At 44.0% G+C, this 27,648-nt stretch overlaps 1 protein-coding gene across 1 annotated transcript in view; it reads right to left on the reverse strand.

The window, feature by feature from the left end:
* Positions 1-6,909: 6,909 nt before the first annotated feature.
* Positions 6,910-27,648, reverse strand: part of LOC144752600 (guanylate cyclase 2G-like) — a 518,353-nt gene continuing 497,614 nt past the window's right edge. Inside the window, exons 18-21 of the mRNA XM_078640483.1 lie at positions 25,873-26,065; positions 20,010-20,184; positions 13,368-13,466; positions 6,910-7,007 (exon numbers count right to left, since the gene is read on the reverse strand). Coding sequence (XP_078496609.1) covers positions 6,910-7,007; positions 13,368-13,466; positions 20,010-20,184; positions 25,873-26,065 — 565 coding nt within the window. The remainder of the gene's footprint in view (positions 7,008-13,367; positions 13,467-20,009; positions 20,185-25,872; positions 26,066-27,648) is intronic.

The raw sequence follows: 27,648 nt of genomic DNA on the forward strand, positions 1-27,648 counted from the left end.
TGTGTATTGTTTTTAGACGCTTGATGTCTCCTTCTAGTTGGTCTAGGTGTGCTTTTGCTTCCTTGTCTCGTCTGGCTTTGATATCTATCAGTGTCCCTCTAACTGTCGCTTTGAGCGTGTCACACAGGGCCTTGGGGTCTATGTCTGGTGTATGATTGTCCCTAATGTAGTCTTTGATGACTTGCTCTATTCTATTTTTGTCTTGTCTTGCTACATGACTACATGTCATGACTACATTGTTAATCCACCATCTGCGGGTGGGGTTTTCGTTGTGGCGCCCTGCTAGTTGTAGGCTAATGCATGAGTGGTCAGAAATTGTTCTTGCTGCTATGTCCGTGTGCTCTATTAAGTGTGTGTGTGAGTCTGAGATGAGAATATAGTCTATTTTACTGTAGGAGTTATGCAGGATTGAGTAGAAAGTGTAGTCTCTGGTGTCGGGGTGTTGAAGTCGCCATGGGTCTTTCAGGTTGAATCTATTGTATATGCTCTTTAGAGTGTTGTGTGAGGCTGGGGGCAGAGCGTGGGACCGCGACTGTCTGTCTAGGGTGTAGTCTAGTGCCAGGTTGAAGTCTCCTGCCAGTATTGTCATGTCATTTGGGGAGCTTGCCTCCAGTCTTTTCGAGATCCCCTCCCAGTATACCGTGTCATCTGTATTTGTGGCGTATGTGTTAGCTACCAGTATAGATTTGTCACCCCTCCTCAGGTGTGTTATAGTAGTCTACCTTCCTCGTCATGCTGTTGGTTTTCAATGGTTATCTTTGAGTTTATGTTTATCAATGTGATGACTCCTCGCTTCTTCCCTATTGCTGGTGACCAGGCTACCTCTCCTATCCATCTTGCCCTTAGTTTGGCCGAGTCTTCCATGGAGAGTTTGGTTTCTTGTAGAAGTATAACATCCCGTTTGGTCTTTGCTAGGTAGTCTAGAACCTTTTTTCTCTTGACGGGGTGGTGTAAGCACTTTACGTTGAGGGAAACTATCTACAGGTCTGCTAGCAAGGCAGTGTTGTTATTATGAGGCGTAGGTGTGTTGTTATTATTTGTCATGGCTTACCGTGTGTGGGCCTCGCCTTCGTTCTCACCCCCTCCCTTTGTGTGTTCCCCTTGTTTTGGGTACAGTAATGAGCTGGTAGCAGGGAGGCATGGACTTTTTGGACTTTTTGGTCGTAGTGGAAAGTGTCGGAGTAGATGATCTAGCTAGCAAAATCGCACAGGACGGACTACACAAAGACACCACATGGACGCTGATGTGGACTAAACAATATAGACGTACAGGACTGAAAGGACAAACTCCCCCCCTTCTCACCCTCCCTTCCCACCTCCCTGCGTTAAACCATCGTATTGTAGACGTGCAACGCCAAGATGCCCCCCCCCTGCCCACCCCCTCCCCGGGATATACTAGTTTGCTGTAGTGGTGCAAATTTTACTTTAGACTGTGTTTCTAGCTCTAAACACTTAACTGACTAAATAGCGGCCTCTTCCCTCTGCCCACTTTGGTGTATATAGAAAGGATATATAAAAATCTTTTAGTCCCTCGTGGTTATGTTTCTCCCCATTATCCACTGGGTTAGGGCACTCCTCCTTTTGACTCCACTGTCCTGGTTTCCATGACCCTATCTTAGTCTCTTTGGTGCACCTGGGTTTCGATAGGGGCTGCTTGGTCATGTTCACTGAGGTAGGTCTTGTTATCATAAGGTATCTGATTTGTTCATTAAAGTTACTTCATTAAATACTCCTGTTGGCTCTTTAATGACCTAATAGTTGACTATAATGATCTTTTCTTTTTTTCCTCTTGTTGTGCACATTTTCTCTGTTCTCTGGTTAGCGCCCTTGTGGTCAGCAGCTAGGAGTTACTATGAGGTAGATTTGGTAGGTCTGAGGTATAGTGGTTTGACAGTTGCCGAATTTTTGATTCAGGCTGTTCTGTCTGTTGTGTTTGGCCACTTTATTGTTGTGGCTGGAGACTTTATTCCACTTGTGGCTCCAGTGAAGCTCTTCTCTTGCTTGACAGCGTATTCGCTGTTTCCATTTCCTGCTGAGTCGGGCCATTTAGGTCTCTGGATAGCTCGATGAAGTGTGTTCTCCCTTTGTCAGTAATTTTTAACCTTGTAGGGCCCACGAAGGTGAAAAGAATGCTCTCCTTCCTTAGCTTTTCCCTCTGAGCTAGGAAGCCTTTCCTTGTGTCCACTGTACTTTTTGAGTAATCTTTTGTGAGTATTATCTTGTGGCCTTTCCATTGCAGATTTTGGCTTTTTCTTGCAACTCCAAAGAGGGCTTCTGTATGATGTGATCTTAGCGGTTTACAGATTATTGGCCTTGGGCCTGCTCTATTCGTGGTTCTGAATGCCGGCACCCTATATGCCTTGTCTAGTTCAAAGGGGTTATCGAACTTGAGATTTGTGAGCTTCGAGAGTAGATCCTGGATGAGAGTCAGGCACGAGCCTACTTTATCTTCTTCCCCCTCTGGCTCACCTAGAATCCTTATGTTTCCCTTTCTGTTATGGTCATCTAGCTCCGCAGTGTGTTTTAGGAGTTTTTCTGTAGTCTTTGTTAGCGCTATGATCGCCTGGTTTGTACGGAGTTCTCCGTCTTCTATATCACTGACACTTTGCTCCACTACGGACAACCTGTTGTTTGCTGTATGAACATCAGCTCTGACGGCGGCCAATTCAAGCTGAATTGCGTCCGTGGTTTGTTTAGTTGATCTGGCCAAGTGGTGGACTTCTGCTAGTTTTTTAAGTATCATGTCCAGTGTGCTATTGATGTCTGGTTTGTGTTTGATGGGAGATTCAGTTTGTGCCTCTGGTTTGGTTTTCTTTGGCTGTTGCACAATCTTCCCCTCATTACCAGCCATGTTTATGAGCCCACGTCTCAGTTGGTGGTGCTCAAATCTACTACTTCTGTTCTGGGCTATGGGTTGGTGAGCAAGCATTTGTGATTCCTCTGTACGTGTGGTCCTAGGCTTGGTCTTGGGTGTTTGCTGCGTGGAGCGGTCTTGTTTTCGGAAACTGTTTCCGAGTGGGTCCCCAATTCGGCTGCGGGGATCTTGTTTCCAGTTCTTCCTTCTGCCACTTTTTATATTTAGCTAGCGCTTAGCATTCAACCTATAGCGGAGATCTCCCACTGCTGTCTGTGGGTAGGGTCCAGTGGGTTGCGCTCTGGTCCCTGCAGGTGGGCAGGTCTGGTTGTCACCCCCGCAAAATGTGTCCTCTCTTTATGTGTCACCTCCGAGTTGTGCTCTGTTCCCCTGTCCTTTGGGCGTGTTTGGCCGCACCTGCCTGCTGTGTTTATGTCCTCTTAAGTGCATTATCTTATCCTCCACCGGGTTAGAGCGGTGGACATATTGGCTGTTTTGCAGGCTAGTTCTGTTTTTTCCGTGGCGATTATTGGCTCGGCGGTTTCTACCTCCTCCAGAGAGGCAGATGCCTCTTTGCCTTGCCCATGTGGTCGTATTTTCTTTCTTACCCCCCCTCTTAGCTACGTTCCACAATGTACTCCATGTGCACTCCCTCTCCGGTTCTCCCAAGATGGCGGCTCCCCTTTGGTTGTTTCGAAATTAGAGACCCTTCCAACTCGGGGGTCTCGGGGATCTGCGCTCGTTTTCCCGTTATTTATTTCCTCCACCGGAGCTGGCTTGTCCTCCGCTTCACCCTGCCTCTTGTTGTTTCTGTCTGCGGTGATCGCGGGGCCGTAGGGACGCGCTTCAGTTCGTGCTATTTCCACTCGGCTAAAATTGCGGCATCTATTAGCTGTTTTAGTTTCGCTTTTACCTTCACTCGCTGGGGGGTGATCATTCTATTACTCCTTGTGAGGCTTGGTTGCGGTGTGATACCTCCTTAGTAGGCTTGCACTGACCTTTCTTTGGTTAGCGGTTCAGACGTTTGCTCTCCTTGTGCTCTCCCTCTCCAGATCTCCAAGATGATGGATCGGGGGTCTGTTGTTGTTGTTGTGTGGCCGGAGGTTTCTCCCCTCTCCAGAGAAGCAGTTGCTAGTTTGCCCCGCCCATGTGGCCGTCCTGTTTTCTATTTCTTCCTTCTCCCCCGCTTAGCAGCATCCCGCAACGTACTCAGTGTACTCGGTGTACGTTTGATATCCTTGTGGGGTCCCTCTTCGGTTCTCCCAAGATGGCGGCTCCCCCCTGGTGGTTTTGATTTTAGAGATGCTCTGGGATCTCGGGGAAGTTGCGCTCGGTTTACCGCTCTTTATTTCCTCCACGGAGCTGTGCTTGTCCTCCGCCTCGCCCTGACCCTTTTTGTTTCTGTCTGTGTTGGTTCGCAGGGCAGATGGGGTCGCATTTACGTTCTTGCTATTACCAATGAGTTAAGATAGCGGCTTCCATTAGCTGGTACAGTTTCGCATTTGCGTTCACGTATTGTGGGTATGGTTGTTCTATTTGCTCCTTACGGGTCTCGGTTGCGGGATGTAGCATCTTGGGAGGGTTACACTGACCTTTCTTAGTTTGCGGATTATGATCCCGCCTTCGTCTGCCCCTCAGTTCTCCACCGGCACAGATCACCGACCACAGGTCCCCGGAGCCATCTTGAAGGAACGCAAGTTCTTCATAACAGCTCTCTCTGATTTTCTTAATTTTCCGTCCTCCAGCCCCGGCTGGTTGTCTCCTGCTCCGCACAACTATTGCTCTGGCATTTCTGATTTCTTTTGGTGTAGTTCTTTCTGAGTTTCGTGTGGCACTTGCATGTGTGAATCTCGCTTTATCCCAGGGTCTAGCGGAGCACTGGATTCAGGGAACTTTCCCCATTGCCGTCCATGCCACGCCCTTCAGCGGTTACTTTATTACCAAGGAAAGGAGAAAAGGGCTTTGTTGTGTTTACTTTATCGTCTTGCAGAAGCTCTCCAAGGGCTTTTGACTGAGCTTGCCTCCTGTTTTGAAGTATCAGGGAGACAAAGACTTCACCATCAGTTTTCCCTGAATTCCCTTGCTGGGAATTCTACCTGCAGAGAGGTGCCTGCTGTTGATTGGGACCTCTGAGAAGACTGCGTGTCGCTGAGAGCTGGAAGAGCGAAGAGAAGCGTGTCGCCGCCGCAGCAGTTACCGTTGCATCGCCAATGAGGCGTGCCGCCGCCTCAGCTGTTTGCCGTCCCATCGCAGACGAAGTGTGTCGCATCACCAGAGAAGCATGCCGCCGCCGCAGAGGTCGCCGTCGCATCACCGGAGAAGCATGGAGCAGTACCTGTTGCGGCTCCAAAGTTCATCGATTTCGCCGCACGGCCGTCGGGCGTGCACGCATCGCATCCAAGTAGTGGCACCGCATCAACGACGCCATTTTGTCACATCGCACCGGATCGTCACATCACATCGAGGCGCCACCTTGTTGCATCATAACCGGAATGCAGTAAGAAACCGACGCATGACCTCCTCTCCGGTAAGGGACCGACGCATCACCTTCCCTGCGCTGCAGTAAGGAACCAACGCATCACATCCCCCGAAGCAAGGAACCGACGCATCACCATCCCTGTGACCCTTTGTTTGTTTTGGGTGATGCATCCAAGGTACTTTGAGAGTAAAGTGTTGCATTTACCATCTACATTGAACTAAGTTATTTCTACCATCATAATGTCATATTCTTAATACAGTATTATGGATATTGTGTTAAGTCTAGGAAAGATTACTTATTTTTCTAAACTTGTGTGGTGTCCATTTGTAGTGTTTTCACTGCATTACTGTATGTGTTCACTAATGCTTTACACACTGCCTCTGAGATAAGCCTGTCTGCTCGTGCCACGCTACCAAGGGGTTGAGCAGGGGTTATCTAGGAGTGTATCCCCCTTATCCTGACTAGAAGCAAGGGTCCCTATTTGGACAAAGGTGCAAACCATTGCCAACTAGAGACCCCCATTTCTAACAAATATCAACCCAGCACCAGTGGTGTTTTCCTAATGTCAGTGTGTTGCGTCTTGTGCTGACCTTTGGAGAACAGCACTGGATATAGGATCAATACTCTATCACATATCTTGGGATTTTTAGATTGGAGTGAGAAATAACAAAGATTTGGAAATTTGGAATTTCATGTGTGGCGATCCTCTTCTTTTTAGTCTTTGGACCATGATTATATGGATTCTGACTTGGATTTGGATATTGATCGGAATCAGGAGAAATTCTGTAATAATTGGAGTGCTTTCTCCTACATAATAAAAGCAACTTGCATGTTACAAGTTAGCTGTGCAGTAGTAGCATCAACTCACTTGGCCACATTACATGACACAATTATGTGGTTGAACTGTCGCCCTCAGTCACATGAAGTATGGATGGAAATAGGAGGGCTCTTCAGGTACCTAGTGGAACTGCTTCTGTGGTGGCTACATTCAAATGATGAAGCTGGCATGCAGAGGGCCCATATTTGTGTGCAATACATACATCACCATAACAGAAAAATTGAAATTTCGAGCACCAGAACTTAGCCTAAGAAGGAGTATCTCCATGTTAGCTCTCATTCAACATCAAAACTCATCCAGTATTTTTGGGGAGGTCTTATTGGCTGCAAAGGGCCTTCCTGCTACCATTCTCACACGTACTGTATCCATTCACGTTTCCTCATGCATTCTCAGGGTACTTGTATCCCCAGTTTTAGATGTTCATGTTATGAACCACAGTGGAGAGTTGATATTACCTTCTGAAAAAAAAAATATCAGGGACTGAGGAGCTCAAGTGGCATTTTTTGTGAGAAATGTTTTAATGTATTTACTAATTTTTAAAGACTAGTTAAATCAACATGCTCTTGTTCAAAGCACTTGAGGGTGTGAAACAAATTGGGGGGGGGTGATTTAGCATTAAGATATTCTTCTAAATCACAGGCTGTTCTGCTGAAAGACTTTAAGAGAATGGGTTAGGTGTGGCCCATACAAAACGGTTGTGCACACAATGTATAAAAGATCTCGGAGCTTTCCTCTGTCTCAGACCTTTATTTGGATGGTTCCTCTTTCCAGCAAGTCATATCCACCAACAGCTTGTAATGCCCTTGCCGTGGTCTCTGAGACATGGATCCGAAGTGCTAGGGGAAGAAAAATCTTCATCAACGAACAGTACACAACATATCCTTACTTTACAGCTACATAAATAGGTTAGTAGAAACCCAAGTTTTTCCATGAGCATTTCCGCTAGTCTGGCTCATGCCCCCACCGCCTCCTCTCGGCTGCACAGTTAAAAATTATAGGGGACTTCACTGAACAGGTTAAAGAAAGCAAAAGTTCAAATGACAGCACATCTTGATCTAACACATGTGCTCCCATAAACTCTTAGTAACAGCTGAAGCTTTATACTTTTCCTGTTATACATAAGTCACAATTAATGCATAATGCAAAAAATAAAAAATTGGAGAGGAGAAAGAGAGGAAAAACCTGCTCACACGGGTATGCTTTCAAATCATTGAAAGTGAGCCGCGTACTTATTTTCAAGTTTGAATCCGTGATTCATAACCATTTCAAATTTATTGTGTGTTTTTAAATTCAGTATTCAGATCCCCACTACTGAACTGAAGAACAGAATCCTGGGGTAAAGTGTTACCATCAAGCCCAGCAAAGATATCATCATGTCAGATGCACCGACACTACCTGATAACTACAGCTTTTACAAAGCTTCTTAGACCTCTCCAAAGCAATTTCTCTCCAAAGTCATGCAGTCCTTTGAAAGTCATGCAGTCCTTAGGCTTAGCCTGGGCCAATAAAATCTTTAGCCTGGGCCAGCCGACCCAAACCTCTGCAGAGGATGAAGCTCTTTAAAAGTTGCAAAAAGAGACCCGATAAGAGACGTTGCCTAGAGCATGCAACAACATTCCACTGTTGTGTGTTTCTTGCATGGCCCATTGTTGTTTTCTCTAAGTTAGCCTAATTGTGCACGATGTAGGTCGCTTTTTTCTTGCACACGTTACTACATAACACGCTTGCCTTTGTAGCACATTGTATTTTCGCAGAACTTTCACGTTTTTGTATTTTATTCTTTTCCTGGAATTTGGTCTGAGCACCTTAGACAAGGTCAAACAACATTGCCTGTCTTTATCCTCTGTGGTCAGACACTAGCACCTAAACATAACAAGAGAATGCAGCTGCTGTTTGTAAGCACACATATCTTGTCATATAACTGAGGACAGGGGTTCTGAAAAAATACACACTGAGCAAAGGTCCTGAAGCAAGAGTGCTGCATCAGCTCACTTGTACAACATCCACCTATGTATGCACTGATGTGGGCATCATATATATTCATTGCGCTTCAGTAGAAAGGGGGTGGGGGATAGGCTAATCTGTCTTAACATGATAACATGACAGGACTTTTTATGGTGCATGGCCAGTTAACCATGCTAATGGTATTTTTGATAGGCATTTGTTGTCTAATTGTGGTGCAAATACTGCATCCTGGAGCACAATAGTTTAAATAAACATTGTAAACTTCCTTTGTGTCTCTTGTTTATCTTTTTGTTTATCTTACTGTGGACAAATACAAGTGAGAGAGCGAAAGGGTGTCCTGTTACAGCGATCCCTGAGAGGGTCGAGAGTGTTGTGTTCTGGGGTGCCAACTTATTTGTTTCTTTGGAAAGGTTAGAAGGGCAAGTGAGGCACTATAGCCAGTCGAACTTGGGCTCATGGATGATGAGGTGGTATGGGGACTCAGTCCCTACATGCTGATGTTTTATGGTCCCAAGCATAGTTCTGTTCCTGAGCAGAATCCCTGCAACACCACAGAACATGCACCCCTCAGCCTTACTGTCTCTGTCTTTAAAATCCTTGTTTATATATTGTAGCTTTCTACACCTAGTAATTCCACCACTGTCCACCCTGAGAGTGCAAAGTGGAAGTCTCCCTTTGAACTGACTTCCTGTGTGTTTTGCAAACAGTAGAATTCAAGTTGCAGTTCACTAATGAGTGGCAACAATGCCAGGGCAGCTTGCTCCTTTTCATAGAGGACTGGCCTAACCATTCGAGTTAAGATATCCCTTGTAGCATGGGGGCCAAGATTAATGTGCAAATGGTTTGTCCCTGTCTGTAATCCCGGAATGAAACTCAAAAGACAAATTATAGGAATGCAACCTACTGTGCCTACCAGAGCCTGTGATTAACTAAAGTATTACACCTATCACTTATTGAGGTATCCTCCAGAACAGTGGACATCCAGCAGAGTATGATGCTTGTATCTGGGGTGATAGGTGGTGGACAGCAGCCTTACTACCCTACCCCAGGTTGATGAATTTTCAAATTCAGGAAAAATCAGGAATACTCCAGCCTCAAAAACAGCAAGGATATAAGACAAAAACACCAAGAATTGTGTAAAAAGAAAATGATGCAAGAATCAGGTAAGGAGAAAAAGAGACAGGATTAGTGGAAACAGGAAGGATAGCAGGTGCTATTTTGTATTGGAATATGTAAAACTCTACTTATCCCATGCAAGTTTCACAGTGCCTGAGAACAGTTACGAGAAGAGTTTCTCAGGTGTAGCTAGGGTTAATGGTATTTGGGTCGAAGCAGGGTCAGTGGCCATTTGGTATAAATAGGGGTATAATTACTAGGGTGGAGGCAGGGTGGAGGCATGGTTAGCAATATAATTATGGGTGGAGATACAAGGATATAGGCAGAAACGAAAGATACTAGATTATTGATAAGTAAACATAGCAGGGAGGAGGGGGGACTAGACAAGGGGGATTTGGGGAGCAGCTAACTTGAAGGAGGAATGCCCCGTAGGTATTTTGGGAAATTTAGCAGTCGGACAACTGCTGGGGGAGTTTGGGCTTGTTTTGGGATACTTTTGTAGCGCAAGGGTATACAGCCGGGCAGTTTGTGCACCAGTCAACATTTTGTCAGGTGACATGGTGGCCGGGATGCAGCCGTTTTTTGAGTCAGTAGGAGTTAGCATTAGTGGTTAAATTGTTTTTTGCAGTTTAGTGTAGTGTAGTCACATTCCAGACTGTACTTACTATGACAGTGGCAGTCGGAGTATCCCAGAAGGAGTTGGTGGCACAGGCAGTAAAACTCCTAAAGGTGGCAGGGCACCTCGATTTGATGGCGGAGGAGGTGCCATATTCCAGAGGAATTAACCCCTTACACATGGGGCTAATTCCCCTGCGGTGCGGGGGGAGGGACCGCGCGCGCGGCGCCACAGTACTCATGACGAGTCCAGCTCGTTATGCTGCACAGTGGAGCTGTGCTCATGACGAGCTGGACTTGTCATGACTCCACCCACTACTTTAGAACGCCCGCACAGGCAGGGAATTAGCCGCGCGTGGGAGGGCTGCACTCCACTCTACTCCACTCCACTGTGCCTCATGACGATTTGAGCTCGTCATGAGCAGGGAAGGGGTTAAAGCAGATTTGAGAGGGATCTACAGGTTATGGGCTGGTTTTCTCCTGATATGGACTGAGTTTGTATCCATGAGGGTGTGGAGGATGGCCGTAAAGCCTGCAGCTATAGACAGAGCTAGGAGTAAGCTGATTAAGGAGATGTCTTTTTTCTGTAGGGACCTCGGGATGGGTAGGATAGAGCATTCAGACCTCCGTTACAATGACGTGGAGTTCTTCCCCGCGGACAAATTCCATTTGTCATTAATTGGCATGCAGCTTTACTTGTTGCAAATGAAGCTGGTTCTGGTTTCGGTGCTGAATTTCAGTTAAGCGAGGGGGGGGCAAAAAAAGGTGGGAGGGAGCAATGTTGGATCTGCCCTCCTTTTTCTGGGTGGCGGTTGACACTGAAGTTGCCATTGTTTAACAAAGTTTATTGTTGTTCTCAGAGTCAGTTCAGGCTGAAAGGGATGAGGTAGGTAAGTTGGCGCTTAGACAAGACAAGAAGTTTAAGGTTATATAGAAAGTTTAGTGGGCTAAAAGGTTAATAGATGGAGGAAAGAGGGAAGGGATTTTAGAGGTCTCAGCTACATTCGACCAGCCATTGACCATATACAATATTAATGTATTAAGTTGTTATGAAGGGGGAGGGATACCTTAGGAATGGGGGTAGATAACGGTAGGTGTTTCACTTTGGATAGCGAGTTTGTAATTTTCTACGGTGAAGACCTAGGTTATTTTGTGATGTGCACCTTGGGGAGAGGAGTTGGCCTAAAGGCTAGGGCGGTCGACCTCGAATCTGGGGACTTGCCTTTGAATGTCGGCAATGACGCTGAACATCCTGTGATTCTGGGCAAATAACTTAATCTCCCTGTGCCTAAGAAAAAAAATAATGAATGTGTCCTCATGTAATGCAGCTGGAGCTATGTAAAGCCCTCTGATACCCGATTTGGGTCAAGTTCACGCTATATAAAACTCTGTAAAAAAAAAGCTGCCTTTTTCAAACAAACCTGGTTTCAGTGGTCTGTGCTGCTCCCCTCCATCCTCAAAGTATAAGAAGGGAAATAAAGATAGAAAAAGCTAAAAGAGACTACACACAGAATGGAAAAAAAGGGCACGTAAAAGGTGCTCCTGCTAAAGAAAAAGAATGGATCTATGGAATTCTGGAAATATTATACTTCAGGAATTTCGTTGATATGAAAATATGTCACCAAGATGGATTTGATATGCTGGGAATGCCATTAATTTGGAATAATTCAAGGAAAGTTGCCCTGGGAGAAAGTTCCTCTACATTGCTTACATGTGTTTTCTCCTGGAATATGATCTGATTACAAGTATGATTAATCCAAAATATATTTTCTTCCTACATTTTATGTGTTCCCTAAAAAGATAGCAATTATTGAAAAAAAAAATGTATTCTCGGAGACTTAACCGCATCGTTGCTAGAGAGATTCCCCTGCTGTGCTGGACAGCAATAAAAACGGGTGTGCTCAGCTCGTCATGAGCACACGAGCACTGTGCTGCATGACGAGCTGAGCTCATCATGAGCATGGAAGGGGTTAAGCTGCCTTTTCCCACCAGTCCATGATGGCATTTTACAAAGAGTTACATTGAGTTTCTCAAGTATACATTTTATTAACCCTGGGCGTAGTTTGTGAAGTAGCGTTACGCATAGCTACGCAAACTGCATAGTGCACTGTGCAAAATGCTGTTCGCACTGATTGCACAGTGCGGTCGTTTTCTGCCGCTCGAGTAGATTTCTACTTGAGCGGCAGCTTTCTCAACGCGGACTGGTAGTTTCTCATTGCGAGTGGTCGCGAGCATACGCGACCACTCGCAATGAGAAACTTGACCTCCCCGCGTTGAGAAACTAGCCGGGAGGTTTACTTTCCACGCTCGCGATCGGCAACTTGGTGTTGCTGATCGCGAACGAGGAAAAAGTCTTGCCGGAATGTTATTTTGCTAGTTCGCAGTCGTCAACTTGACTTTGAGGACCGCGAGAAAGCAAAAAATGACCGCTGCACTACACTATGCTTTGCTATGCATGTTTGCACTGTGCTACGTGCAATTCGCGTAGTGTGAAGTAGCACAAACTTCGTAAACTACGCGAGCGTAGTGTAGTGCTTTGCCCAGGCTTACATTTTACCCAACTTTAGTTACACAAGTTATGAAAGTGACTTAAAAAATTATATTTTAAAATACAAAATAAATTCAACACAATCAAGCCAGGCAGAGCAGAAACTGGTATGTCGCCGAATGGTATCATATTTGAATGGCTTGTACAAAGCAAACTGTCAGTTTACATTGTAGTACATGGGCATGTGTTACCTATCAGCCAATGACAATACTCGATTTCCACAAACTATTGTATAGTACTTGAAGAAAGGAGTCTCTTCCATCGAACAATATTTAAAAGTTAACACATCTTCAATTTCACTCTTTCTTCTTAGACATACCAGTGGCTCATCTTTCCCCTTACTGAACCTGGGGTTCATACTATTATATGCATAACGCCTACAACCAATCATCGGCATCTAAGATCAGTTTTATTTCTGAAATTCCCAGGTTCTCTGATTGCACCTGAATCATCAAGGTAGACAGTCAAAGAGGCTGTCCCAGGTGTACAGACACTCTCAGAACCCTTGCAAGTGGATGTTAGCCCCCATCGAGTGCCATCTTGTGTTCGATTGTCTCGCCCTATTGTCAGCCATGCCTTATACCGATCTAACATTCCCTTTTACTGAGTTTGTTTTATACACAAGCCCTATAGTCGTCTCCAGATGTAATCTTGCTGCTCTTCCTTGTCTAGTCTAGGACTTAGTTAAAGCAGTACAGTAGTGTCTAATGTCGCTTCTGCGCCTCTTTCCAGTTTTATGATGTGACTTTTAACTGTGGAGGAAGCCCCGGATGATGAAAATGATGTATTCAAAATGCCCATGAACCAGGACAGCTCCAGATTGAATCAGTGGTCCGTGTTATGCATGTAATGGGAGATTTGATAGACTCATACAGCAAGAGGAAAGATGAGTGAGGCAGCCAAACAGATTGCCAAGGAGAGTGAGGTGTGTGTATGTGAATGAGTTACCTACGTAAACTGTTGCTTTCCATCCTGGATGCTGTGTTTACTGTGTCGCCAAAAAGACAATATCGAGGCATTGTGACGCCCACTACTCCTGCCACCACAGGACCTAAAAACGAAGAAAGAAAGCTGTTCATACAGAAAATATTTTGTGAATGAAACAGAACTATTCCAAATGCAATATCACTACACAAGGTTGGGGTGTTTTAGTAATATACACAACAGATTGCAAGATCGCACTACACTGCTAGAATGGAAGGGCAAACCCATGACTCTTCTCCCAGTCTCTACTCACTTGCAAAGTTGATTAAATGTCAAAAAAATTGTTACAGTGATATTGTTTTTGATGGTGTGGAGTTTGAGCAGGTGAAGGCCCTAGAAGTGAAAGTTTATTTTTTAGTCAAAGCACTTACTAGTGTCAATGCCCGCATGCTGGAGGTCAGGAAAAAGAAATATGGGCAGATCTTGAAAGCAAAGTGGAACTTGATTAGACAACAATGCGACCAAGGACTCAAAGACAACGTGATAAACGATGCTAAAGATGATAAAACAGAGACTACGCTTCAGAGGAATACTTAGCATTGGATAACTGGCTCCAAAAAGTTTGAAGATGATGCAAAATCTCCATTCCGCTGAGAGAAAAGTCAGAGTTAACAAATCGGAGAAAAAAAGTGAAGAGAAAGTTCAAACCATAAAGGGGAATGAGAGCTATAGAGAAAGAGGGGATGGTATCTGGCGGCCCTTGCGTAGGACCCTGAAATCGTCTAAAAAAGTTGCCGTTCTTGGTGGGACTTGTCTTTTTGAAATTGAGCTTACTGTGGAAATTGAAATGTCTGTATCTGATCCACTAACCAATTTCTAACATGTAGTTCCACATACTGTGTGCACGTTCTAATATGCCCATGCAAAATGTGGTATGTGGGCAGTACTACGTTAATGACAAGGAAACGAGTGCTTGAGCACATGCGTGCCATAAACAAAAAAGACCCGCATAATGCATTACCCTATAGCCAGACATTTCGAGTTGTTCCGCCTGTCCAATAGTTCATTGCTAAGTTTTTTCGCACTGGAACAAGTCCACACTGGTCCCAGAGGTGGGAACAGAACTCTGCTCCTACGTAAACGAGAATCCAGGTGGATAATTGAACTCGAGACAAAGTATCCGAGAGGTCATAATCTTGATTAGGAATTAGCCTCACATCTACGTGATGAATGATTCTGGTTTGTCTTATTACCTTTTCAAAATGTCTTGACTTGTAATAATTGCTACTGCTTGTATTCAACTGTTTGAAATGTTTTAAGATTTTGGCACTAAACTATGATGGAATAGTTTAGAATGACTTGATTTTAATATCACTTTTTTTTTTCTTTCCACAGGAGGAAAGGAAGGGTTGCCTCAGTTGCAGACTGTTTCATCCGTTCCAGACACCCTACCCTTTTCTTCCCCGTCCTGTGGGTCCATCTCAGATAAGATTTTCTATCCTCACATAAATCTTTGGGCACTTTTCTTCTTTTCTCTTTTTTCACTTAGTTCAGGAATCTTGTATGGGTTGTTATTAGAGTTGGAATTTTTTGATTCTTGATAGAATGAAGTCGGTCTATTAATATAATTTGGAATGTTCACATGTTTCACATGTTTAAGTACAACAATAGTATATTGCCCGTTTATATATTCTCTGCCTTGGAATTGTGTTGTGTTTATTAACCGCATGCGTGCGGCGGCTATTTATGCGCTACGCGGCTTTTTTCAAAAAGCCGCGTTACATGACGAGCTGAGCTCGTCATCAGCGTGCGAGCGGCACAACTCATGACGAGCTGAGCTCGTCATGAGCGCCGAAGGGGTTAAGAAAAATCTGGCACTATGCAGCATATAGAATGAGCACATACACATTACTGTGTGAGCCAAGTATTTCTTAGTATCAGGCTCTATGTGAATTTTTTGACACTATGTTGAATGTAATTTGCGATATGGTATGCTTTATAGATTTTCTATAATTGTGCTATTTGAAGGACAAGCTGATACAACTTGCTTACTTTCCTAGCGGCACTATTGGCCACATAATTGTATGTACAGTTATCGTATTCCTAGCTAAAAAGTTGTATGGAGATTTTGCATGTAGTACGCATAGGGTGCTGCACAGACATTACAATTTGATTCACTTATGTTTTCATTTTGTTTTCAATTTGCTGTGTACATCATGAGTTATGACAGTGAATATGCATATTTAATATGTGGATTCATATAAGATTAACATATATTCTTGGAGAGAAGGATGGTGCACAAAAAATGTAAGTCCAAACTGCTTCCAATTTTGTTAAGGTTAAGTCCTTTATTTTTCAAGCTTTAAAAAGAAGCCTCAGCCAACGCGTTTCGTTCCTTTCGGAACTTCTTCAGGGCTCAAAAGTATCTTGAGGTTCCGACACAATGTTCAAAGAGATTAGGAAAATTCCAATTGCTATGTGAAGGACCGTTCATAGGTCTAATTCTTTACTCTTCAATTCTGCTGACTTTATGTAGAAAATGGGTAAGTAACCTTATTTACAGTTCAAACGTGCTTTTCGGCGAACCTCACTGCGATATCTGTGAGCTAGATATAGAGAGACATAGACCTGGTTTGAACTGGAAATAAGGTTTGAACTGGAAAGAAGTTACTGACCACCCCCAGCTTGGGGGTGGTCAGTAACTTCTCAATTGTTGGCAACAACAACTGAGATTACAAAACATTGATATATCCCATTGTGACTTCAAATGTGACAACACTCCTCTCCTATTTGCCATTTAGAAAGAGTCCAAAAAAACACCTTCTAAGACCTGTCATCCTCTGCATGGTTTTCCTCTCATTTTTTCAACTTCAACCTTGTTTTTGCTGACTTCGTTTTTGCTTACCTTAGACTCTGGTCACTTTGCCACTGCTAACCAGTGCTAAAGTGCTTGTGCCCTCTCCCTAAACCATGTTAGATTGGATTATATCCAATTTACATTATTTAGTTTACATGCAAGTCTCTAGTAAAGTGGCACTACCTATGCCCAGGACCTGTAAATGAAATGATACTAGTGGGCCTGGAGCACTGATTGAGCCACCCACTTAAGTGGCATTTTAAACATGTCTCAGGCCTGCCATTGTAGCCTGTATATAAGCAATATTAAACTGACATTTCGACCTGGCAAAGTGAACCCCCTGCGAGGCCGGAAACCTTCCTTTTTAAAACATATGTCACCCCTAAGGGAAGGCCATGGACAGCCAGAGGGCAATGTACAATCATATGCTGTGCATCTGAGGTGCAAGTAAAAGACCTTGAAGCAGAAGAGTGGGTCAACTTGACATTTTTAGGGCGAGCCTTCGTGATGCAAAGGGTCGGAGGTGTTAGTAAGCATTAGCAGAAGCATGCAATAAAGCCACATTTGAAAGGTGGCAGTTGCCAAACTGAACTCGGACTTCCTGTCCTTACAGTTTAGTGGGTTACCACCTGTTGCACAGAACTCGCAGGGCACATGTGTTTATCAGAGGGGCTGGACACGTTTCATCATTCCAATGTCGCTGAAAGCAGTTTCATTGATTTGCACAGTGCTAGCACCTGTTGTCTGTGTCTGGTGTGAGAAAGCGCTATAAAAGGGTGTTATGAATTGTAAAGTGCTTGTTACGGTAACTATTAACCCTACAACGGTCTGCTTTCAACCAGACTGCAAATCCCTCGCCAGCACAGCCCCGGCGGAAGCCTTACACACTGCCCGTGCGTTAATACCCGCAACATACACGGTACAACACCCTGATATCTGCAAATAGAAACACAATAAAAGTCTGACCTTGTTCTTATCCTTGGGTCCGGGGACCCCTTCAGGTTCGCAAAGCCTTTTCAGGGGGGTTACTCACTGCTTGGAAAATCAAATAATATGTTTTGTTATTTTCACTTGATATAGCTCAATGACTCATATCGACTGGTGAATCTGGGCGCTTAGACAACATAGCACAACCACAACTAAAATAACCAGGCCTTCAAGATTTTTTTAAACTAAACAAAATCTGGACAACTGCGGAGATGGGACGGAAGTTGATTCCAAGCCGAGGGGCGGTGAAGAGTGAGATCTACCTCCGACTCTGGAAGAGCGGAGGGGGGAACGGTCAGTCGCGCTTTATGGCTAGACCGAAGAGTTCTGGAAGAGCAGTAATGACGTAATTTATCCTCTATGCACGTGGGGGCTCTGCCCATCAAAGACTTGAGGCAGCAGACCTTAAAAACAGGGCATTTCCTGACCGAAGCCAATGTCGGGTTCTCAGAGTAGGAGCCGGGTGGTTACTTACCTGGCGTGCAGCATCGCTTTGCACCAGCTGAAGTCTGGACAGTGAGGGGTCATTGGCGGCCATAAGCATTGGCATAGTCAAGGCGACTAATGACAAGGGCTTGTTTAACATCCTGGCAAATTGGCAATGACCCACAACTGGGGAGGACTGACCCAAGAAACAAAAGAAACAGAAACAGAAACGTACAATCAGGTGAGTGACGGGCCAGCACTGCAGGTTCCAGCTCTGTTGCCCTAAACACAGCTCTTCCAGCACAGTGAGCGCCCTGGGGCCTTTTCGACATTCACTGGGCACTGGTGCACAACAAACAGCGCAAGTGCTCGTTTGCACAGCTGTCTTTTGGTGAAATACAGAAATTCTTAGCGCTTACTCTATTCCATATTGCACACATGTGTTTTTCACCGTTGCAAAAATGAGGTAAATAGTTTACGAAACATTTTTATAGTTTGATTGCAAATGATTTTGTTAAATAATTTGGTTTTAACAAAGGAAAATATATCATTAGTGAATATCCACTAGTAAAGAAATTAAGCAAACTAATTTTACAGTATTTATGAGGCTTTAAGAGTTTATCCTTTAACGTAATTCATAATCAACGTAGTTTCCTTTTTCATGTTTTAAAAATGAATAAACTATAGATTTTCTGTTAATTTTATTAGGAACACACAAAACATCGAATCTATTCATTTTCTCAATGTTTGCCCTTGTGCAAAACTATTTTATGTAAAGTGTAGCAGTGCCAATCGTGCCATCTTCATTCCGTAATAAAAAAAAGCACCAAATCTGTTTTCGTACCTGTATGAAATGTTATAAGAAGGCTACTTGATGGATGATGTGAGTGCTGCCCATTACAAAGCCCCAATAATCTATTAAATATGTTGCACAACCCCCACCTTCTTTTAGTTCTCACAACCCTTTCGTCTCTTTTCTCCTCATTAGTAATACAGATATTTCCAGAATTTCTCCTAATTTAAACACTGCAAATAACTCCACATTAATACTTTTTAAGTTATTATTGCGTTCAAAGCTGCTGTAAGAACTTCCTGTTACAGGCAGGGGGCAGCACTGAACTGCAGGTGAGTTGAGACAAGACCTAAATTACGGGACACCCCATATTCAAACACACTCAAGACAGGCAGGGATGGACCTGAGACACTCAGTATTTGGGTCTGATAAACCAACCATCAGACCGTATTATTACATTATTTGCAGTAGTAAATAGGCTAGGCCCAGCCCCCACTTACCTGTGACCAGCCCACCGACCAGTCAGCCCTCTCAGACCCGGCTCTTTGGCCTCGAGGCTCACACCTACCTTCAGTGTGTGAAGAGGATTTGGTGCCAAGTCTAGGATGTACAAGATTCCACTGATTATGATTGATTTACAAATCAGCCTCAATGCTGCATGAATGTAGCACCCTCTGTTCGGCCTCACCCAGTCCTCTGTCTATGTAGCAGCCTCCATCATGTGTTCTTTAAGCAGCTTGAGTTAGGAGTACACATAGCAGCTTGAGTCATATATGCACATAGCAGTGTAAGTCATGTGTGCACATAGTAGGTCCAGATATAGTTGTGGTACATTGGGTATGCATGTAACAGCCTCACGCATGTATGCATTTAGCATTGGGAGTCATGATTGCAATCAGAAGCATCAGCCTTCTATATATGTTACTTCTTCAGTTATGTACCCACGTAGCAGCCAGCCTCATTGCTCTATGCATGTTATAGCCTCTGCCACGTGTGGTTGTAGAAGCCTAAATCATATGTATGCATGTGTAGGTACTTATATAGCGCAAACCTAGCAGTGAAGAAACAGAGCACTCTATAAATACCATTATGTGAAGGGTCTGGAGATGATGTACAAGATAGCGTACATCAAGTGTGGATGACACAAATACATTGTAACACATTTTAGGTACAGGAAGATTAAGTGATTTGCCAACAACCATACGATTTTGAGTCTAGCACTGAGGCTGGGATTCAAACCGGAGGTTCCAGAACCAAAAGGCAGAAATTTGCATTCCTAGGACACATCCCCTCATATATGCATGTCTGCATCTCCTTTCGTGTATGCATGTAGGCGCTCCTGTCGTGTGTGCATGAAGTAGTGTTAGTAGTGAGTACATGCGTTACCCTCTATTGTCTGTGCATGTTTGTATATAAGGACAAAGGCCAGTGAATACTGAAGTACTGGGGACACCTATTCTACTTCTGCCACAGTGTGATAAATTAGAGACGACTATGGCATAGGTTAAGAGCGAATTTTCAGAAGCCCTGCCATTTTAAAAGACACACAGTTGGCATAACATTAATGACTGTCTTCAACCGTGCAGTGCTGAGAGACACTACCATACCTGTGTGGAGACCAATCCTTAGCTTCAGTTTTTCCTCGGGCATGTGCTTTATCCGGAAGCCAATCATGGCACTGAGAAAGTGCAGAGACATGGTGGCGATCTCATCAACGTGTTTCATTCCATTTGGCAGAGGAAGTCCACTTGCCACCATGTAGGCATCTCCAATGGTTTCCACCTGAACAAAGGAAGGACAAGGGGATAGCAGCAATTGTAACCCATGTCTTTCAAACAGTAAATGTGGTGATGTCCAAAAACGTTAATAAAGCATCTCCCTTAGGTTAGGTTGGTAGGTTTCAAGACTTGCTCATGACCTGCACCACACCATCGTAGAGAAAATCTGCTTCTTATAGCAGCAATCACATTGACTCTGATTAAAGTCATAATCCCGGACAGGAGAATGCCCAAGATATAAAGAGGTCAAGTAAATGGCAGGCACTCTGTTCATACAGTGTTGCAGGTTGAGGGATAAAAGGGAGCATGAGACACGACCCAAGGAGTATAATACTGCCGTAGGAAAATCACAGCTCCAGAGAGTTACCTACTTTGACCGATATAGGCAATAATCGGTCAATATCGGTGTAGTATATAGAATGTGATAAATTGCATAGTTTAAAAAAAAACAATTTGAGATTGTGCAGATGTACACATGACAGCTGAAATGTGATTTGCCTGTAGCACACATCACTTTTGAATGTGAGGGAAACATCTAACACCATGAGCGTTTAAAACACACTAATGTTTTTCTTTACCTTCACAAATGCGGCTGGGCATCCTTCCATCATTGCCTCATTTGCCCACATGGAAACTACCGCAGATAACAAACCTCTGTCCATTATGCAGAGAATAAAAAGAGCACGTGCTACACGTATTGTGCAATTGCGGGAGATTAAACAAGGAACAAAGACTCATATTAAAACCCACCCTAAAGAAAAAGGTGATAAGAACATAGAGGCAGGCAGTGAAAGCATGCTTCGAAGGCGGGGATGTCCGGCTTGCCTGCCATCTGGTCCAATTAATATGTAAAGCAGAAAAAATGTTAAACTTCAGCACTTAGTTGACCATTTGGGCCACCACACCAGGCATTCAAGGTTCAGACATATGTTAGTGTGCAAGGGATTCACTTCATCTGCTGCCTTTCTTGCATTTTGTTTTCTCTAGCTGCTGGGAGCCACACTCAAGACCCTGCGGGCCTAGAACAGGAGGGAACACTTTGAAACAGCAGGTTCTGCATACTGCCAACAACCCTGTTTCACAATGGTACTGCAGTTTCAGACCCCTCTTTCTTTGAACAAATCCCTTTAACAACGTCAGAACTTTGCTTCGGCTAAAATGAACTGCAAACGCTGGCCCATAACAAAGCGGTCTATTACAATGGCGGCACCGCAATGGCAAAAGGGACCGCCCGCCATAGGTGGGGCGGTCCCGCCATTCAAATTAGGATGCACCCGGCCCACTGTTGGGCGCATCCCGCATTTTTTACATTGCAGCGGACAGTGCTGTATGTAAGCAGCACCCGCCACAATGTAAAAAAAGCATGTCGTGCATTTGCATGCACAAAGTGACAGGCACCGCGCAGGGCCTGCCACCCCAAAAGCAGAAACCGCTTGCCTTTCCGCTATGATTATAATATGGATGGCGGTGTCTTGCAGACACCGCCACCATATTATACACGTTTTCCACCCAGTCGACGAGTCAACCGGCAGAAAGGCGGCGGAGGTCTTTCAGGCATTGATGGCGGGTGGATCGCTCCCACCGGGCCGACGGTGGCTACCGCCGGCCCAGTGGGGGTGTCCACCCACCATCATAATAGACCCCTGAGGGTTTTAACTCAGACAATCTGTCTACTAATGTTTTACTTATACAAAAGTTTTAGAGCAATCTAAATTATGGTTTTACAATATGGAAACATTTGATACTGATGTTTTATAGTTGCAATAGGTGTAAGTAATCACACAAATAAAGATATTACTTACTTTCGCAAATATACTTGGCAAAGTAAGAAAGAAAATTCTGCGGAAGCAGTAAGGAATCACTGATTTATAAGATTATTCCCCATTGTGAAAATAACACCTTCTGATTCTCTAGAAATTTCACTCCATGGAAATGCGGCTACCAAATGAACTAGTAATTCCCTGGGGTAAAACTCCAACCTGATTTTCCGGCCGACTTAAAAGGTAAATCTGAATGTTTGATGTAATTTTGGGCCTGGGTGTAGTAAGATTTAATTGATACACATGTAGTCAGCTCCATTACAAAATCTCAAACAGAACCTCTGCCAAATGTTCTCTCCACATTCCACCTATATTTCGCCCATGTTTCCCAGATAATGAAACCTTCTGCAGCAGGCACAATTACAAACTCACTCACCTTGCTGGTGGGATACTGGGCTCCACTCCTGCATCCCAGGGTCTCATAATCTCCCTGAACAATAAATGCTGCAACACTGAAGGGGAACAATCAAGGCCTGCCCCCTTCTGCAGGCTAAGCTGATGTTAAAACTGTTTTCTTATCATGTTATTTACAGCTCAGAATAAAAAGAGAATTTGTAAGCAATCAGGTTATTGGTTGAGGGGGTTGAAGCCCCACTTAGGCAACACCCACAATACTTGTCACGGTGAACCACAAAAGGCACTAAATTAACCTGTGCATAACCCTTTGGCAGCTTGGCACAAAATCCGTCAGACTTAACTTAAAGGCAATGTGTAAAATATTTATACAGCACACAAAAAGTCCTAAAAATAGAGCAAAGTTTAATAAAAAAAATAATAAAAGAATGACAAAAATCCAATCAGTTGAACTGGAGATATACAATTTGAACGTTTTTAGTGAAAATAGTACCTAAAAGCACAAAGCGCTACTCATGAGGCATTCAGTCGAAAGTACAGGTTGGTTGTGATGGAGCACAGGTCGGATACAGGGACTAGGTTAGTCCCACTAAACAGTTACTTTTAAAGTCAGGCAATAAGAGTTACATTCGCGTTGGAGGCGGCTGGGAGGAGCAGTCTGAGTGTCATGGATGGTTGGCTCAGATGGTAGAGTCTTGGTGCAACCGGGCTCATTCGCAGTCACGAGGAGCCCAAACTTCAGGATTTTCACCTTTTCTTGGGGAAAAGTAACTCTTATGCCAGCAATTGGTCCAGCGCATGGGGAGACACCTCTTGGGGATAAGGGACTCACTCCAGGAGAGGCCAGCAGGGCTTAAGCAAGTTCAAGCAGGTCCAGTTGCCGAAGGCCAGCTGAAAAGTTTCAAGTAAGCCTCTAAATTTTGTGGTGTCCTTGTAGACTACACAGGAGGTCAACCAACTGACCCTTGCAGTCCCTCTAGTTATCCTGGACTGAAAATAAACAGGTCAGTCTTCCTTCTCTGAAAGCAAATCAGTCCTCCAAGCAGCAAAGCAGTCCTCTGGCAGGACGGCACTCTTTCTTCTGTAACTTCCACAGGTCCAGGAGTGTTCTGAAGAGTGGCTCTGGACGTCCAGTATTTACACTTAGTACCAGCCTTTGTGTGGGTGGGCTCCCTGTCCCACCCCCACATTTGGTTCTGGAAGGTTCTTCCCCTTCCCCTATCAAGACTCCAACCTTTCTAGGGGTGAAAAAAGGCTGAACAGGCCTGGTGTCAGCTTCCTTTGTGTGTGCTGGAGGCAGAGCCCTTTGAATTGCAAGCGGGACTAGATACAGCCCCCCAATCCTCCTGCCAGGATGGCTCACCCTGTCCACGCCTAAACCCTCTGTATGTTACTGCCTGGAAACAATACACAAAGCCCAACAGCACAGTCATTCACAGTTATGTGACCCAGGACACTGGCAGGAGGCACAAATGGTTGGGACAATAAAATGTCAACGTTCTAAAAGTGGTGTTTTTGGAATTTCATGACTTAAAATCTGACTTAATCGTTAAACAGAATTTTAAATTACAATTAATTGGAGTACAAACAGCATATCTTTACCTGCTCACAATCCAAAGCTAGCACTTATTAAATGTAATAAGGTAACCTAGTGTTAGTCAACGGGAGAGATAGGGTTTACAACACTCACTTTACTACTGGTTAGCAGGGAAAAAGTGCACAGTCTTAATGCCCAAAATACCTGAGTTCAGCAATAGAAGGCTAAATCTGGTGGTGATCCTGCAAAAAGGGCTGGTCCAACAGAATTCAATTAATTACAAGTCATGGTGATGGGGCTTTAGTGGGGTCCAAAGGAATGCTGCTGGAGTGCTGGCCCCAACTGCCTCCCTACCCTCTAGTGATGCCACAGGGAGTTGGCTGTTTTCAAAAGTATGTCACCAAAATACCTGTTTAACCTTTTTCTATCTTCTGGGGAGACTACTGTCTGTTATTTTTGAATAGCAAATTTGATTAGATATGAACCATGGAATCATTCATGTGAGACGATCTCTAGGATAGCACAATCTTACACCCGGATATGTTGAAAATGTGCGAATATTGTGTCCTGGAACAGAACTTTCATCATACAATGTCTTTCTTTAAGATTCATCCAATGATCCATCAGGCATCCTAGCTAAAATCTGGGCTCACAAAGACTGTCAGCCTAACAGCCGCGGCCCGTGGAGGAAGTTCGGTGGGGCAGGGAGGCGGTGAGGGGGAGGGGCAGGGTGGGGGGTGGTTAACAACAGAATATGGATAATTGCAGGTAAGTAAACAATTTAATAAATAAAACGAATTTCGTAGCGCACCCTGTATCGCAAAATGCTAGGATGGGCGGGAGGTCCTTTGCTGCCATGGGTCCTAGGCTCTGGAAATTCCCTCCCGCTTGCCATTCGTGTGGAGAGCTGCTACGGCCATTTTCGAAAAGCAGTTAAAACCCGGTTGTTTAACCAATAACCTATTACCCACTGTATGTTGCTCCTGTCTCCATTAGCGCCGGGAAACCCTACCTGGGTAGCTGTCGCGCTCTATAAACTGAAAAAATAAATAAATAAATAAATATCCTAAACAGTTACAATCCAAACAGCAATTGGCAAGCACAAACATCAACTTATTTAAAGATAAGGCACAACTTGCGCTCTACAAAAAACTATTTTGGGCAAGGTAAAACTGCCTATGCAATTGAAATGTCCAATACTCCAACTCGTCCTCTTTCAGAGCACAAAGTCATTTCGTAAATCTTCTTGCACTTCTTCTGCCATGCTGCCTGACTCTCACAACAAGTTTGTGGAAAAACTAGCTTAGATCTTCTCTTCAAACAAAGTTGGACCAACTCTGTCTTCACTGACCAGAAAAAAAGTAATTGCAATTTATGGCTAATTAAATTATGTTCCCTAGATGATCCTTGTCCAGTTTCATTTGTACAGTGTTACTCATTCACTAGTGAACTTTCCCTGACTAACATCATCAATCCAACTCTTTCCTCCAACACAGTACCTCCGGAATGTAAGGCTTAAGTGGTTACCCTCTCCTTAGAATAAACAATCTGGATGGAGCTGTCATTGAAAATTACGTAGAGCATTACTTCTTGCCCTCAGCAAATGCACAGCATATTTAGTGGGTAACTAGGCCACTACATGAAAGATACTAATTGCATTGGTAAATGTCCGCTCTCTGTCAGAATATTTCAGTTGTTTCAAAACGTGTGTGCTTCCCAGAGGTTCATGACCACCTTTTACCCAGCTCCTATGAAGGGCAACTGTATTATATAATAACAATAATAATAATAATAATAACATTAATAATAATAATAATAATAATAATAATAAATATTATTATTATTATAACTATTAGTAATAGTAGTAGTATTTATGTTAATATTATCACTTGACGGAGAAAATACAAAGTTTTTGCATTTGGAAAAGATAAATATATTTCATTGACTAGCTATCTGTTGGAAATTGAGAACTCAGCTGTACCTTGTACACATCGTAAGTTCGGATGATGTCATCAAACAAGCTGTACAAGTCATTGAGCAGGTCGACAACTTGCAGTGGAGTGCTGAGGGAGCAGAGGTTGGTGAATCCCACAATGTCCGAGAAAAAGACCGTGACAGATGTAAAGCTCTCGGGTTCCACTGATTTCCCTGCCATGAGTTGTTCTGCAATAAAACTGAAAGGAGAAGAAACAATAGAGCGGTTCATCAAAAAGTAAGGCAGCATTTGTAGCACATTTCCCTTCAAAGTGATTACAAGGAAGTAGCTCCCCATTCTGCAGGTTTTAAACTGAAAAGCAAAAGAATTAAATTGGCCAGTGTCTAAGAAAGGTCCAAGGAATCTGCAAGTACTAAATCTTCGGCCATATCCCAAGCTGCCAGCTAATTTGTGACATTATTCATGAGCATTTTCTGGATGAAATAAAGTAAATCAGAAACACAGTCCCTGCCCTGGATTCTAGACAAGACGCTGGCATGGATTGATATTGGCAGTCAGAAGTCCACACCTTCTCCTTCAGAAAGACTAGTGCGAATGAGCCTGTTACATTCCTAAACTTTCAAAGCTAGTCTTTTGTCTGTGAGAGCCCTGCCCATCTAAATCGGCCAAAGAATGCCACAAGTAGTTGGCATAATCCATTAGAGAAATCATGAATAGCTCATTCAGGGTGGGAGTAATTCAAGCCAATCTGAGCAAATCATGGGTAAAGCCCCTTCCGAAAATCTCTGGTCTCAAGATGACTGACCTGAAAAGTACCATCCCACTTTGAATATTTCATGACTCTTTAATATAACTGGAGAAGGCAACTACACTGCAGTCTCAGGAATATGTAGAGGTGAATGATGGCCTTGGGGACAAACAATCATGATTGATTTCATTTCTAAAGAGGACCTGGGACTGCCCTGGTTGACGTCCACTTCACCACTTCCAAGATTTAGTGTTCCTAATCAAAATGAACTTGATAGCAGCCTTGCCTACTCGCTATTGTTTGAATGAATAGCAATGGCGACGTGTGTCAGAAGTGTTGCTGAATTGGTTTGAATCCTTCCTATTTGAATGTAAAGGTATGATTATAGTGAGGTAGGCATCTGGTGGAACTGTGGACGTTCAGCAGGGGGAGGCACAAGGCTTATTCCAGTCCACACTACTTTTAAATAACTATGTTGTTATGTTATGTTATGTTATGTTATTTCGGCTCTTCTATAGCGCAACAGCTACTCCCGAAGGAGTGTCCCGGCGCTTTGGCGAAGGAAACCTTCAATATGGCAACACAACACGACAACAAAGGAAAATGGCAAGCCTATCTAGTAAAAAGCCAAGTTTTTAGAGCCCTTCTAAAGGACAAAAGACAGGGAGTCTGTCTTAGAAAAAGCGGGAGCTCATTCCACGCACGGGGAGCCAAATGGTGAAAAGAGCGACCGCCCTGTCTAGCTCGTTTGATGGCCGGGACTACCATCTTAGACAGGGAGGCAGACCGTAAGGCTCTGTTTGGTTTATAGAAAGCCAAACGTTTCCTCATATATTTGGGGCCAATGGCATGAAGAGCTTTGAAAGTCAGCGTCAGGCTCTTAAACTGAACTCTCTTGGCTATAGGGAGCCAATGCAGCTCTTGCAACAGAACAGAGGCACTTGCACGTCTAGGGAGCCCGTAAATGGCCCGGGCAGCTGAATTTTGGACTACTTGAAGCCGCCTCACCAGGTACTTTGGAAGCCCTAGGTAGAGGGCATTCGCGTAGTCCAATCTGGACCCTACAAGTGCTT

This window comes from Lissotriton helveticus, chromosome 5_1, assembly GCF_964261635.1.
Source record: "Lissotriton helveticus chromosome 5_1, aLisHel1.1, whole genome shotgun sequence".
Taxonomy (NCBI): Eukaryota; Metazoa; Chordata; class Amphibia; order Caudata; family Salamandridae; genus Lissotriton; species Lissotriton helveticus.